General features: G+C 38.6%; 1 protein-coding gene across 3 annotated transcripts in view; it reads left to right on the forward strand.

The window, feature by feature from the left end:
* Nucleotides 1–15,353, forward strand: part of LOC136886364 (eukaryotic translation initiation factor 4E transporter) — a 427,031-nt gene that overhangs the window by 317,085 nt on the left and 94,593 nt on the right. Inside the window, exons 15-17 of one of the 3 annotated variants that reach the window (XM_068230726.1) lie at nt 302–533; nt 7,833–7,949; nt 15,024–15,158. In XM_068230726.1, coding sequence (XP_068086827.1) covers nt 302–533; nt 7,833–7,949; nt 15,024–15,158 — 484 coding nt within the window. The remainder of the gene's footprint in view (nt 1–301; nt 534–7,832; nt 7,950–15,023; nt 15,159–15,353) is intronic. The other 2 variants (XM_068230727.1, XM_068230728.1) reach the window with 2 other exon arrangements.

Genomic DNA, 15,353 nt, shown 5'->3' on the forward strand with positions numbered 1-15,353 from the left:
CTGCCGGGTGACAGGCGGACGCATTACCCCCCTACACCGCGGGGCCAGACAATTTTTTTAAACTTGTCTTATTATTCCCTGTGATGAGTGATTTCTTTGAAACAGTTTGCCTTAATTTCTATAGTTTGAATTGGGACGTATGCATTTTAAATTGTTCTTATCTTAAAGCATTATTTGTGAATCGTATTCCTTGGATCTTCGTACATTACACAATATCTGTTCTGAAATAATGTTGGTTTTGTGCTTAAGTTAACATATAATTAGATCCATTTAATACTGATTTATTATTACTTAATAATAGCAGCAACAGCAGCAGCAGCAACAAAGACAGCAACAACAGGAAATGCTGACCAAACTCCTGGCTGCAGGGCAGCAACAGCAGCAGCAACAGAGCCAGGCTGCATCTCGTCTGGGTTTCATGCCTCCACCCCCATCGCTGTCTCCTCTCCCACCTGAACTGCAACTAATGGTCAACAACGCTCAGCCTAGTCGAGAACTGCTGCAGAGACCTGAGGCTCAGGCCATCCTGCAAGGTAAGGCTTATCACCATTTATCTGTTGTTGTTGTTCTATTAATAATAATAATAATAATAATAATAATAATAATAATAATAGTAATGATGATAATGCCTCAGAAACCTTAATCATTGGTGGCGGATCTTTAACCAAAGACATTGAGAAACAAGAAAGGAAAATTTTATGAAAAATTTTTGGTCCAGTTTGTATAGATGGAATATGGAGAAAAAAATCATCCCAGGAGATATATTGTCATTCCGAAAAAATTTCTCACATTTTTCGGAAAAGACGATTGAAATTTTATGGACACATTATCAGAATGAACACTAACAGGCTAACTAAAAGAAATCCCAACCTGGCCCTTTCGTCTAAAATCAAGAACAGCTGGCTTCATGAAATTGAAACAGATCTCCAGGAAATCAACGTCTCAGAAGACATTGTACAGGACAGATGTAAATTCAGAACCAAAATCGACAATCACCACTTTTTAAGACAAACCCAACACCAGACCTACTATAACTTGGACAGAAGAACGAAGGAAGAAGCTCAGTGAGAGGATGAAGAGATTTTGGGAGGAAAAGAAGTCCAACACATCGGCTAAGCAAGTTCAACCGTGCTCCTGAGTAGGGCATAATGATGTTAAAAAAAATTTATTAATGTAATAAATAGTATATTATTATTATTATTATTATTACAATTGTGGTTTTTTTTTTTTAACATTCCCTCCGAATTACTGCCTGAGGAGAAACCAGCATGGCGAGGTCATTCCATTTAGTGTGTAAAATGTATGAGAAGAGAAGTGCCATCCGATTTTCGGCAGAATGATGTTATACCTATTCCGAAGAAAGCCGGTGCTGACGAGTGTGAAAACTACTGCACCATTAGTTTAGTATCTCATGCCTGCAAAATTTTAACACATTATTTATAGAAGATTGGAAAGACAAGTTGAAGCTGAGTTGGGAGAAGATCAGTTTGGCTTCAGAAGAAATAAAGGAACATTTGAAGCAATCCTGACTTCCTGTCTGATTTTAGATCAAATTAAGGACAAGCCCATGTACATGGGATTCGTAGATCTTGAAAAGGCATTCGATAATGTTCATTGGACCAAGCTATTTGAGATTCTGAAGGAGATCGGGATCAGAGACCAAGAGCGAAGAATTATGTTAAATCTGTCTAAAATCAGTCTGCAGTGATGAGAATCGAGGGCTTTGAAAAAGCAGCAGCAATCCAGAAAGGAGTGAGGCAAGGCTGCAGTTTGTCGCCTCTCCTTTTCAGTGTTTATATAGAACAAGCAGTATAGGTAATCAGGAATTTGGAAAGGGAATCACAATCCGAGGAGAGGAAATGAAAACCCTGAGATTTGTTGATGATATTGTTTTATTTGAGACTGCAGAAGATTTGGAGAAAATGCTGAATGGCATGGACTCAAGGGTAAGCAGTGAAAATGAAAATCCACAGCCTGTTTCCAGTCATTTGACCAGGTCAGGAATGGAATGGAATGAATGAATGAAGCCCCCATCCAGCGGTGAGGATAGGAATTATGTCTTCTGCCAAAGCCTGTTGCACTCCTCTGGGGCATTGATTAATGAATGACAGATGAAATGAAATGATATTGGAGTGTGTTGCTGGAATGAAATATGACAGGGAAAACCGGAGTACCCCGAGAGAAACCTGTCCCGCCTCCGCTTTGTTCAGCACAAATCTCACATGGAGTCACCGGGATTTGAACCATGGAACCCAGCGGTGAGAGACCGGCGTGCTGCCGCCTGAGCCATGGAGGCTCTTAGGATAAGGAGTAAAAGATGAAAATAAGTCCAAAACAAAAGCAATGGAGTGCATTTGAACAAAGTCAGGTGATGCAGGTAATATTTCATTAGGAAATGAAGTCCTGAAGGAAGTAGATGAATATCGTTACTTGGGTAGTAAAATAAATGGCAGAAGTAAGGACATAAAATGCAGAAAAGCACAAGCAAGGAAGAGCTTTCTTTACAGAAATTTGCTGTCTTCGAACATTGATATAGGAATTTGAAAGATGTTCCTGAAGACTTTCGTCTGGAGCATGGCAGTGCACATAAGTGAAACACGGACGATAACTAGCTCAGGGAAAGAGGGTAGAAGCTTTTGAAATGTGGTGTTACTGAAGAATGCTGAAAGTGAGATGAATAGATCAAATCACGAATGAAGAGATACTGAATCGAATTTGTGAGAGGACAGATTTGGCTAATTTTGACCACGAGAAGAGATAGAATGATAGGACACACCTTAAGACATCCAGGTCTTGTTCATTTGGTTTGTGAGGGAAGTGTATGCAGTAAAAACAGTAGGGGTAGACCAAGGTATGAATATGACAAGCAGATTAGAGCAGATGTAGGATGCAGTAGTTTCATAGAAATGAAAAGGTTAACATAGGATAGGCTAGCATGGAGAACTGGATCAAACCAGTCTATGGACAGATGACCCAAACAGCAGCAACAGCACATTATTATATTATTATTATTATTATTATTATTATTATTATTATTATTATTATTATTATTATTATTATTATTATTATTATTATTATTAAGAATTCCATCTCCCACTATATTTCTTTCAGTAGTTTTTAAGAAGCTCTGTAAACATCCTCTTCCTTGAGTTTTCCTGCTCTGAATACCTCTAGTGTGAAACTGTAAAGAACTCAACCTCATTCACTTTTTCTGCCTCTACTGGCTCCCTCTTCTCTCTTAATTAACCGTACTCCAGGGTTTGATTTTCTAGTCTCACCTGACAATATTTTTATTCTTTTAAGAAAGCTAAATTAATCAGCTAGTTAGGACATATTATATTAGATATAATACGCGATACAGCTGGACAAAGTAATCTGAACACTTTGAATGCGGAGCGTTTACAACCATGTCATCAAATGGTTTTCTCCACATCCATTTGTATGAGCATTTTTGTTCAAATGACCAATACTATCATCTCCCAGAATATTGCTCTTCCCACCAGGACTTCCTGTAAACCTTTTATTGTAGTGTCGTCATTCTTCATGCATTCATCTTGTCTTGCACTTCCCAAATAAAGATCGATGTCCTCTTACAAATGGCTGTCCAAATTTGTGTGAACACCTGCGTATCATTGAAACTAGGGTTGACAAACTTTTGGATGCCAAATAAAGAACATGTTTATTTTTTAATCAATGTTACATTAACTGATAAATAATAGCCTGTTTTATTTGTCCTTGGTTAATATTTAATTGCAATTTTAAATAATTTAAGAGTGAACTTAACCAACTTAGCATTTAATCAACATTGGTTAAGACTAACAAACTGTTAAACTCTCAGTTAATTTAACTGCCCCAGTTCAAGCAGTTAAATTCTCTGTTAGCTCAAAATACGGCAGGTGCATTAAATGCAGAACTTCTACGTCTTGAATATTTGGAATATGATAGACCTTTTCCAGAAAGAGTTAGAAACAGAAGAGGTGGTTTGCATGCAGTTGTTTCAATTCTTGATCGTACGTTGGCTAACGTCAGCATGAATAATATCACTACAAATTTTCTGTCAAGTGTCACTTTTAGCTTTGAGCACAGATTCATTACTTTGCTTACTTCAATAGGTATTTACTTCGAAATAATTTCCGAAAGAAGAAAAATTTGAACCACGCATTCTCCTCTTGGCATTTTTCATATTGGTCTATGGAGCAACAAAAAATTCATTGTCAGGACAAAAAAATTCCAATAAATGTTTACTTCACATGCCTTGAGTTACAGCTGTATTCATACAAAAGCGCATTGGAGAGCTAAAAGACTGCATGGTTTTGCCACTGCCTTCTAGATTCTCATTGTGACCCTTGTGAGAGTTAACACCATGTTAGCTAACAGTTCCCATGAAATGTTTGGATAAACTCGGGAATCTTAACATGTTGCTAAATTTTTAATGCTATGTTAACAAACGGTGCGTTAGTTCCGTATTTACGCGAATAATACCCTCATATTTAAAAAAAATTGAGGCTTGAAATTGAGGTGCAGAAGGGATGATTGAATTAGAACCATAAAACTACTTTTGATTCGTACCATCACGCGGGGAACACCGTGGGTTGCCTGTACTTGGGAGTAGTACCACTATATTAGGTACGAAACAGGTTTGTGATTAGTAGCAGCAATGAGTTGGATCTCCTGTGGGTTTCCAGTACCTGTGAGTCATACCCATGTGAGCAACACTGCGGGTCTGGGCATTGCCTGTGAGTTGTACCCACTATGTGAGGAACACCATCGGTTTGCGTTGGCTATGAGTGGCGCCATTGTGTTAGAAACACCATAGGTCTGCGTTACCTGTACGACGTACAATACTTGTGAGTTGTACCATCATGTGTGGAACACGGTGAGTCTTCGCTACTTTTGATTAGTACCCCAACATGACAAATACCATGGTTCTACTTTACTAGCGATAAGTACCATTCTGAGGGGTCTTTGACCTGGATTTTGGACCCCTTCAGATATCAAGCATCCTCGATTCAGAATTGTGCTTTATAAATGGTCCCTTGGTCAGTAATACTATTATTTATGGTCTTTTTTTAAGTTGGATCCACTGGTTTTTTTGGGGTTCATGACATTTTTTTATTTTGGTCAGTGGATGATTTTGACCTTTTTGTTTGTCATTTCGTTTCGTACCATTAGGGGCTGATGACCTCTATGTTAGACCCCTTTAAACAAGCATAATCACCGGTGTCATGTACCCCAAACACACAATACCATAGCTAGTGAACATAGAGCACAGCATTGGTTTGTATATGTGGAATGGGTAAATTTTGAATGAAGTCAAAGGATATAACTGAGACTAATCCTTCATGCACTTTCTGTTTCCATTTCCTCTTCAGCTCATAGAATGCCTCTGCCTTCCTTAAGTGAAGCTCTTTCTGGGCAAGAAGCTGTCGTTTGTCCTCTCCAGTTGAAGAATTAATGTTTTGCAGAAGCTGGTCACAAGTTGTGCACGTATCAGATCGTAGAACACCGAACTTTAGATTGAACTTACTTGTAAACACACCAATAAGCTTTGTATGGAACAGTAATCTGGTACAAGTCCAAAAACATTTGATGCATCTGCTTAACTGTCGAAAGTCTCTGGCAAATATGAAGTGTGTGGATTGTAACGGAGAGAGTAGTGTGATTGCCTGGATTTGAAAGATCTAATATGATCTTTTACAAGATATTCTATTTCATTAGGCATTTGGTTCGGCCTAGGTCCATATTTACCTCTGCATTCCAGAGGTTACGAGTGATGACTGAAAATAGTTCGCAACCTAGCTCTAGTTATTCCATGGATACTCATAAAAGCATCTCGACTTACTGCAATATCTTCATACAGTTATGTTACTCCTGGAATATGCACCCTTACTTTATAATGAAACGCAGCACTATGAGTGAAGTTGGTGAGCTTTGAAATTGAGTCTTCGTCTTCCTCTGAAATGGATTCATTGTTCTTTTCCTCTATTGTAACCTGACAAGATCTTTGTTTGATGGTGGCTAATGTGATCATCCCAGCTAAATATGAAAATTGCAGTTCCTTGGAATGTAACGTGTAAAACAACTGGAAAGTATAATATCTCTGATTAGGTCCTACTTTAATAAAGCATTTGTATTTCTTGCACCTGCAAAACCAAACCAATGAACACATTCTCATTTTCTTATAACACACGCATCCACTGTCATATAGGCATTATATAAGTATCATTTCAATAATGGCAACAGTACAACACTACATTTTTGTATTAGGATGTTAACAAGATTTTGGAGGTTAGAAAACATATTCGAATCATCTGCAGTCATATCCAACTCTCTTGGCACTTATTTGTTTGTCTACATGGTTAATATGCGATTCACCTCTTAGTTTTGCTTTCTTGATTAGGTCCTTTTTATGAAGTGCTCTCTTTTGCTTTCTGTGCCTAATATCACGAGCTACATCATTGCAGCTGTTACCATCCATGTTGTTATTCCTTCAGTGCAAGTGTTGCCAAACTTCTGAGAAAAACAACCCATGTCATTTGACAAGGGTCGTTCTTCCAGAACTGGCGCTTGACATAGGTTGTTTTTCCAGAACCACTGTTATTGTCAAGGGCTGTATTCTTTGACAAGGCCTGTTTTTTCTCGAAACCATAAGCAAAAACAGATGCCAGACCTCCTACACTCTCCGTTGATATCGATAACTCGTTTTTGACAAAAAGGTGACATGGGTTGTTTTTCCTATCAACCCTGGAGTTTGTGTGCAAAAACCTAAATTGTGGGGCATGTCAGTGCTTTGAAAACCCAAACCTCAAAGGATTGAGTTCCTTGTTCAACAAAGAATTTTTTTTTTTAAATCCCTACGAATGTAGTCATAGTTGGAGTACTCATTATCGTAGTACAGTTTGTTTCCTGGACACTGGTAATGACTCTTCCACTTCTTTCTGTCCGTATACAACTTATCATGGAAAACATCATCCACTGTCCATCCTCTGGTAACTAGATCAACCTTGATCATGTCCATCCATTGGGTTTTAGGTCTTCCTGCATGTCTTTTTCCCTCCACCTCTCTTTCCAAATTTATTCTGGCTGTTCGTGTAGGCTCCATCATTACATGCCCATACCACCGTAGTCTGAATGTGCCGATTCGGTCTAGTAGGGATGTCTTTATTCTGGTTTCTTTCCTTATCACCTCATTTCTAACTTGGCCATCTTGGTCTTCTGGATGGTGAATGTAAGAAATTTCATGTCTAATGCTTGCAGTCTTGATGAATCTCTTTTTGTGAGGGTGCACGCTTCAATACCATAGGTCAATATTGGTATGAAATAGCTGTTAAACATCATCAATTTGGCCCGTTTTGGAATCATGTCATCCCATAAGTGTTCTTGGTAGAATTCTGATTCCTTTTGCACTCTGTAATTTCCTTTCTGACCAAATTATCCCTGGAGATTACACTTCCAAGGTAAGGGAAACTATCCACATACTAGCTGGTGGTCTCCTAGTTTTACACTTGTTGGATGCGCATCTCGGTTGACTGCCATCACCACTGCCTTGGTCTCGCTGATGTTGTGGTTATATTCCTGGAACTGGGATTTCCATACATTGAGTCTGGTCTGTACTTCCTCTACTGTTCACCCAAAATCATATCGTCAGCAAAGGCCACTGCATTCAGTTCACCTCACTTTTCTTAACAATTCGTACTTTTTATTATATCTACAAAACTCTTCATTCCTTCTTTTTATTGGCATTACTGAAAATATTCACATGTGCATTAGATGGAAATATATGTAAATTTCCAAGCATATAGAGGAAAAATGGCATTACTATTCCCTTACAGGCCTAAGGTATGGTGAAATAACCCCTCAACACCTGGTGCAGCAGCTGCAGAATCCGGCCATGCAACATCGTCACAGAGAAGTGTTGGTCAGCATCCTCAAGATGCAGATGCAGCAAGGTACTGTTTATACTCTCATCTCCTAATGTTAGTTTTTCCTAATAGATTTATTTCTTGCTGATTGTGGAACTAATCCTGTTTTGTTTTGTTTCATAATGAAATGAGCTTTTAGCATGCAGTTTAACATTTTTCTCTGGTGATCATCAATACGGGAATTTGATTTATATATTATAACTTGTTGGGAACTCAGATGTCCTGTTCTATTGTGACCTCCCATGATAGACTTGCGAATTTTGTTGCCAGCCTCTGTGCACGGTACAGAACTGTTAAATTTTTTCAAATTAGTCTTGATGATAAAGTGTTCAAAAGTACCAGAGTATCAGAAAATGTTTCTAGCCATTATTGTGTTGTTGATTGTTTGTGAAGTTTTTGGAAACTGAAGATATTCGGTTACAGAACAATGTGGGTTTGATTTAATAGGTTCCATGGCGCTAAGAATCTTAACGTGTTCCCTGTGGCAGTGAATTTTGGTGACTTAATTTTTCGTCTTATCGGCCCACCGGTGACCCGATGCTGTCTTTAGTTATTATCAGTTCGGGTCACCGGTCACCTGATGATTTTGACTTAGGTTAGTGCCTACTATGAAATCCAAAACAATGCTGGAGCACTTGTGTGCGTTATTGTAGAGGAGACATTCCATTGTATTTACCTCTGTGACAGTTTTCCGATTCAATAAGTGCGGTACACAGAAATAAATGGAAGTAAATGTTAGTTTCTCGTTCATTGATCTCTTAGGCCTATGTTAATTATTTTCATATTCTGCTTACTAAAAAATTCACAAAGGACTAGGCTGTAGCTAGGGTCATCATCAGATACTGAATAGAAAGCTGTCATAACTTTCTTTGAGTAATTTGTCCGGGATCAAATGTCGCTGAAGCTTTCTTTTCTGTGTCACCGATGTGTCGGAATGTGAAGGCTCCATGCCTAAGAAAAAGGATTTGAACTTGCTTGTAAATATTATCTACGGAAGATAATAAACATATAATTACTCCAATAAATAAAAATCTGAGAGCAATGTAGGAAGGAATAGGTTATATGAGATGTCAGAAGGGTGGTACTCCTTGTATTAAACAGCAGTCTTTCATCTGAAGGCAGCAGCATTGTAGTCTACATTCATTGTAACCGCGCAAGCGATTCCCGCTTAAAAATATAGGTTGGACAACAATACAAACGCAGGGTGATCTGAAGTGATATGCAGTAAGCTGTTGAAGTGTTTTCAACATTTTACAACATATAAAATTTTATGTAAGGTATGTGTATACACGCTTGCTTATATACCATAGTATAAAGATAGGAGAAAAATGTTTATTTACTGTTATCTTCTCAGCTTAGTTAAGAATTGTTTATGAGTGGTTTTATTAGCTGACATTATGTAATCTACTTTAGGGAGAAAATTTGTATTTTAGAAGTGAACTTCAGTGAGTTTTTCTTAAATTTTGCTAAAGTTGCAAAGTTATTTGGAGATTATGATTGTAAAAGATTTATCCTGCTGGTAAGTATTTTGTTGTCCTGAAATTAATCTGAAATCTGAAAGTTGATTTGTAATTCACTCTGAGAGAAGGCTGGTAAATTGTTTATTATTTAGTAGTTTGATATTGGAGTAAAAAGTATTTGTGCGAATTAATGTATGATTTCTTCACTGTTTCCTCTGTACTTGTATATTTTAACACTCTTGAACTACCTGTTTTGTCTTTGTATGGAAATGTTAGTTGAACTTTCTTTTATAAATAGGAAATTTAATATTTCATGTTCATAACCCTTTTCCCATTAATGGTGAGAAATTTGTGTTGGTTTTTTGTGACCATTTGCTGCATGTGGTAATTTTCCCTTCTTCCTCGCCCATATTTTCAAATCCATATTGACTCCTTTTGTCACATCCTCAATCTAGTGTTGCCAGCTCGTTCATTCAGGAAATCCCCCCAAAAGAACTCTTTAAAAGTTTTGCATTTTTCTCAAAAAGAACCCTATTTTTAGACATAATACAGCTTTTGCCATGTTAAGAAAACAAGGAGAAACTCTCTTCAGTTTTGCAGAGACAATGCTCCACTTTCTTAGGAGCAAAACTAGTCTGTCCGCAAGGAAGAAGTCTCTAATATTTTTATCAAGCTTATGGAACAAAACATCACATCAATATACAAAAAACGAAAGTTACATTTACTTTTACATTTACTTGATGACATCATTCTGTTTGACGTCTAAGGCCTGTGTAGACACAATCGCTGGCCCTAGTACTCTTACGAATAAATGTCAGTGCTTTTGATCTATACAGAACACAGATACCCATAAATAACCTTCCACCAGTATTGGAGGGCTTAAATGATGCATAGCATCTCCAATTGCTGTAGTTGTGTAATTGAGTTTACTCAATTTTTTGCTCAAAAATGCAGGTACTAACTTTAATCAGAGTTCTTAGACTCCTCTTAGTAGAGGATGGCACCAGTGTCGGTTGCCGTTTTGGATGTAGTGGAGTTTGTTGTTAATCGGTAGTTGTTTTGTATCCTGGAATAACTGCTCACATCCTAAATTCCACTTTCATTTGTTACACTTCTTCAGCAACTGCTGCAGAGGTACCACAGTTTCTGTATAATTAGGACAGTGGTTAGAGAACTGGCGTATTCAGTTAAAGTTCACATCAGCTCACTCATTCAATAAGCGTTCAAAATAAAGTCTACATAATTTGAATCTGACAGCAGGTGGCCTGTCTACCAATTTCAGCATTCTGATTGTTCTGCTATCTAGCAATGAAAGAACAACTCTACTAAAACTGATTCTATGACAGAGTTAAATCTTTCACTGTCTTAGACTGCCTTGTTTTCTCCAGTGTTCTAAAAACTCGTGTACATAAGCAAGAAATAGATAGAATTTTTTTTTTTTTTTAATTGGAAGTAGTCCAGCTACATAAAATTGTTGGGAATATATATTTTCAAACCTGCTTGCTCAGTAAATTGTAGTTTATCGGGGATAGGAACAGAATCTACGAATTTGGGGCAAACTACGGTGGTGTGAAGTCTCAAAATAAATCATTATCACTATACAAATCTTTCAAAATCATAATTTATCAAAGAACACGAAACACAGCTGATGAGGAAGCCATAGTGTAAACAAATGGTGGGTAGCGTCATTCTTGTGTCTCTATTTCGGCAATGCAAGGAGGTTAAATACTACGAACAGTGCTGTTGGAAAGAGAGAGATTCCTCATTAGAATGTGCAACAGATGGCGTTTGCATTCATTTTAGGCTACAATTGAAGCAATTAAGGCAAAGTTGCACAAGCCTGAGTATGTATTTGGGCTGACCAGTGAGACGGTAATTGGGAGCCAGAGTACGTACTCAGGCAGACAGCGAGGGAGTTAATTTTAATTTTGTCAGGTGACATTGTGCATGTGTCACCAGAGATCTGATACATCCCGATAACAGATTTTTGTCTACCCTTCAAAAACAAACATTTTCAGCTGGTATTAATCTTGCATATTTAGGATCCTGTGAACATACTTCCACTCATTACAAAGGTAGCATCTATACTATTAATAAAAATGAGTTGGTATCTGTTTGTTTGCGATACGCTCGTTAACTACCGGTCCAATTGATCTGAAATTTTGTAAGGACATAGCTCAAAATTTTGAATTGCACAAGGGATACTTTTGATTTTGATATATTTCAGTTTCTAACTAGTGGAAGATTTTACAGGGGTATGTCGCAAATTTGGGCAACTTTTGTCTTACATCAATTCAAATAAAGGGTAAATCATCGAAAAATGAATATTGCACCAGGTGGCCTTGAAATTTAATTTTTTTACAAGATAAGCCATGTGCATTTTCTTCGTAATTAAGTTTTCAGGAAAATTCAGCTTATTTTGGCTGTGGCCACCTTCACTAATGAATAGGTAGTTTGTTTGTTAAAAGGCCAGCTGAAGAATGAGCGCACCATTCTACAGAAAGCTTTTGTATGCTACAGTTGTATTGTTGAGAGTGCTAAACGTGCTTATCCATATTTGACAACTGCTATGGGCTGTATTTTTATTTGGTTATTTTCAGTTTTAGGATTCATATTTAGTGGGTTTATAATTCACATTTCACTTTGCATCAGTATCCAGAGAACCAGTGTGTCACAGCCAGCTTTACGTGGTGTGCTCTCAAGTGTTGAGAGGGCATAACCTATATATTTGTGTGTCTGATAAGATCATAAATATTTTCTTCAAGAAGGTGTTGTAAGACCCATTTTAATTTAAACACTTTAATCTTTGCTCATAAATCCGTATGAAGAACGGGTACTTACGCCAGTATTTTGTAAAAGAATACGAGGATCATAATTGCTAAACGCAAATGCATACAACACGAACTGTTAGACATCTAACTCGAAAGTGCAAATATAGCAAAATGTGTTTATTTATTTATATCGTGTCAGAAGCATACATAAGTTTAAAATTAAAGATAAGGAAAAACATAACATAATATAAATACTCCAATGGCGAAGAGCCACATTAAACTAAGTGAGCCCAAAACCTTGCAACATCAAGTGCATTTGGCTTCGCTTTAACCAGGTCTTCTGTTGTGCAGCTGAATGGGCATGAACTGCATTGCAGCAAATGGGCTGTGGTCTGCTCTTCTCCACATACACACAAGGTACTGTCCACTTCGAAACCCCCATTTCTTCTGGTTTACCCTGCACCGCGTAACACCAGAGCGCAGTCTGTTCAGTGCTCTCCAATTCACCCAATCTGTGACATGGCCAGGAGGGAGTTCCTCTTTTGAGCAAAATGTGTTAAACAGATATTTACTGGAAATTTTTTAAATGGTAAGAATTTGTAGGATGTTGTTAACATACGTTTTGAACATCATGCACATCTAACTTTTCTACTTGGGTATCAACATGTTCAGTACCACCCACTCAGCCAGTTCATGCCCAGACCAGCCATTTAAATGACCCTGCACTTTTCAAATAGAACTTCACAGATTCAAGCATTGCTCCCTAACTCTAGTACAGTGTTGTACATACCTTAGTAGACTTTGAGGATATGGAACCTGGTATCACAGATCCCAGGATGCAGAGGACCACCACACTTCACACAGTATCACATAGTTTACTCAACTCGTATACAGGCTTGTTTGTTCACACACGCATTCAAAGAATTCTATGTTCAGAATAAATTCACAAATGACAAATGGCTTGTTATTTTGAATGGTTTAACCCTGTGAAATTAGCTGTGAATGATGGAACATCTGGGGAGTAACTAGGATGATTTATATCATGCACTTCATTTTCCTTAGTTTCTGGAGGCATTAATTTGTCCCTGCTGTCTTTCTGAATTTTCTACTTAACATACGTAGTACAGTCATTAAGTTCTGAGACAGACTGCATGATGGCGCTGACATGCACTATAGCGCATAGGTGGCGCCTTGGTGTGGTACCATGTCTGTCTCTCGTCCCTGCAAGAGACAGTTGAGTGCATGCACTGGAAGCAGACATACGGTCATTGTTGTGACGGTGATTTGAATGCGCCTTGACATGTTACAGTTTGAGCAACGGGCAAACATCAAGTTATGCCAGAAATTAGCCAAAACCGACTGTTTGGAATATGATGTGCGTACTGGTCGGCCACAAACAGTTTGAACAGAACGCAAGATCCAAGAAGTTGGTGCGTGCTAACCACTCCCAATCGGTAGACTATATCGTAGCAGCAGTAGGGGTCAGCCATGGTACTTACCACAAAATTCTGACAGATGACCTAAACATGTCTCGTGTTAAACAGCAGTGTGCCACGAATCCTGTCGCAAGACCGTGATAATCGCATGACGATTTGTGATGACCTCATCAGTAGTGCTGACGATCTGACGTTTCTCAGCCGCATAATAACTGGAGATGAAACATGGTGTTCCCTTTACGATCCACAACTGAAACGACAATCTGCCACCTGGAAAACGCCATCACCACAATAAGACAGGCCAAAAGGCAAGGTAATGCTGGAACTGTTTTTTTATTTAAATGGAATCATTCACATGGAATTCCTCCCAGACAGTGCAACGGTAAACAAAACCCGCTACAAGGAGATCCTTGACCGCTTACACAATGCAGTTCGCTGTAAGCGACCTGGGCTTTGGCGTACAAAGAATTGGCTGTTGCTACACAACACCCCTGTACATCACTCTGTCCTTGTCCAAGAGGAACGTGCAAGGCAACAGGTGACAGTTTTGCCACACCCTCTGTACTCATCTGATCTCGCACCATGCAATTTTCTCTTTCGTTGGTTGAAAGTCACTCCTACGTGGGTACAGATTTCAGTCGTCGGAAGAGGTCATGACGACCACAAGAGAAACCACACAGGACTTTCCTGACAGCTGCTTTCAGCGGTGCTTCCAGCAGCTAAAACAACGTTGGCAAACGTGTATAACGGCCAACGGCGACTCTCTTGAGGGTGGATGTGGTGCTGTGTAGGTGTACGCTGTGAAATGCGGCATCGTGTGCAGCGTACAGAATCGTGTGGGTTCCTATCCTCCAGGCGTCAAGTCTCAGAACTTATGACTGTACTATGTATATGGTTATCCCCAGAATATTTAATATAATGCACTTTACCATTTCCTTATCTTGTAGACTTTGTGAACAATATCTTGTGTTCGCCCCCTATAGTATGTTTTTACATGCACAGCACACGGCACTGACAACAGGCAGACTTTTGCTGTGTAGTGAAAGACTCATTCCGAGAAAGAATCGCGGTGCACATGTGTGCTATAAGTAAAGATTTCCATTCAACTATTCATTAACGTTAAGAGAATACATGGTTAATAGAATCAACAGACCCATAATTTAGAAGAAAATATAAAATTTAAACTAGCGTTGTTCGCCCTCAATCTTGTACATGCTACTACCAGAGGCAGCTCTTGTCAATCTTGTGCCGCGTATGATACTGAGAGTTTAAAAAATTAGAATAAATTATATGGTTTGGCCTCATTATTAAACTACCTCAAACGATGTCCTTCCATCGAATTGGCAACACAGCTCCTATTATTCTCCATGGTTGTGTTTTTCCTGTCTCCCAGTTTTTGAGCCCATGACTACTGTTCATGGTTGGTGTTCCCAGCAGGCATCTCTCCTCGTGCTACTTCACCTCACCCCCATGCCCAGCAGCCTGACCTGCTGCATCAAATGATGCTGCAACAACAGCAGCAGCAACATCAGCAACAGCAGCTGCGAATTCCCTCTCCTCTAAATAGTGGTAAGTGACAAGGCTGCACCAGGACCTTTCTCAAGCTAGAAGAGGGAAAAGTCAGGGGAAATATTGATTTGAGGCAAGAACACGATGAATATTTTGACAACATTTAGATTTTGCACTGCAGATTCTAGATGAAGAAATTGGATATCAATGAGCCGTATGCATCGAATCAAACTTCATTGAAATATTACTTAATTG

Source organism: Anabrus simplex, chromosome X (genome assembly GCF_040414725.1).
Source record: "Anabrus simplex isolate iqAnaSimp1 chromosome X, ASM4041472v1, whole genome shotgun sequence".
Taxonomy (NCBI): domain Eukaryota; kingdom Metazoa; phylum Arthropoda; class Insecta; order Orthoptera; family Tettigoniidae; genus Anabrus; species Anabrus simplex.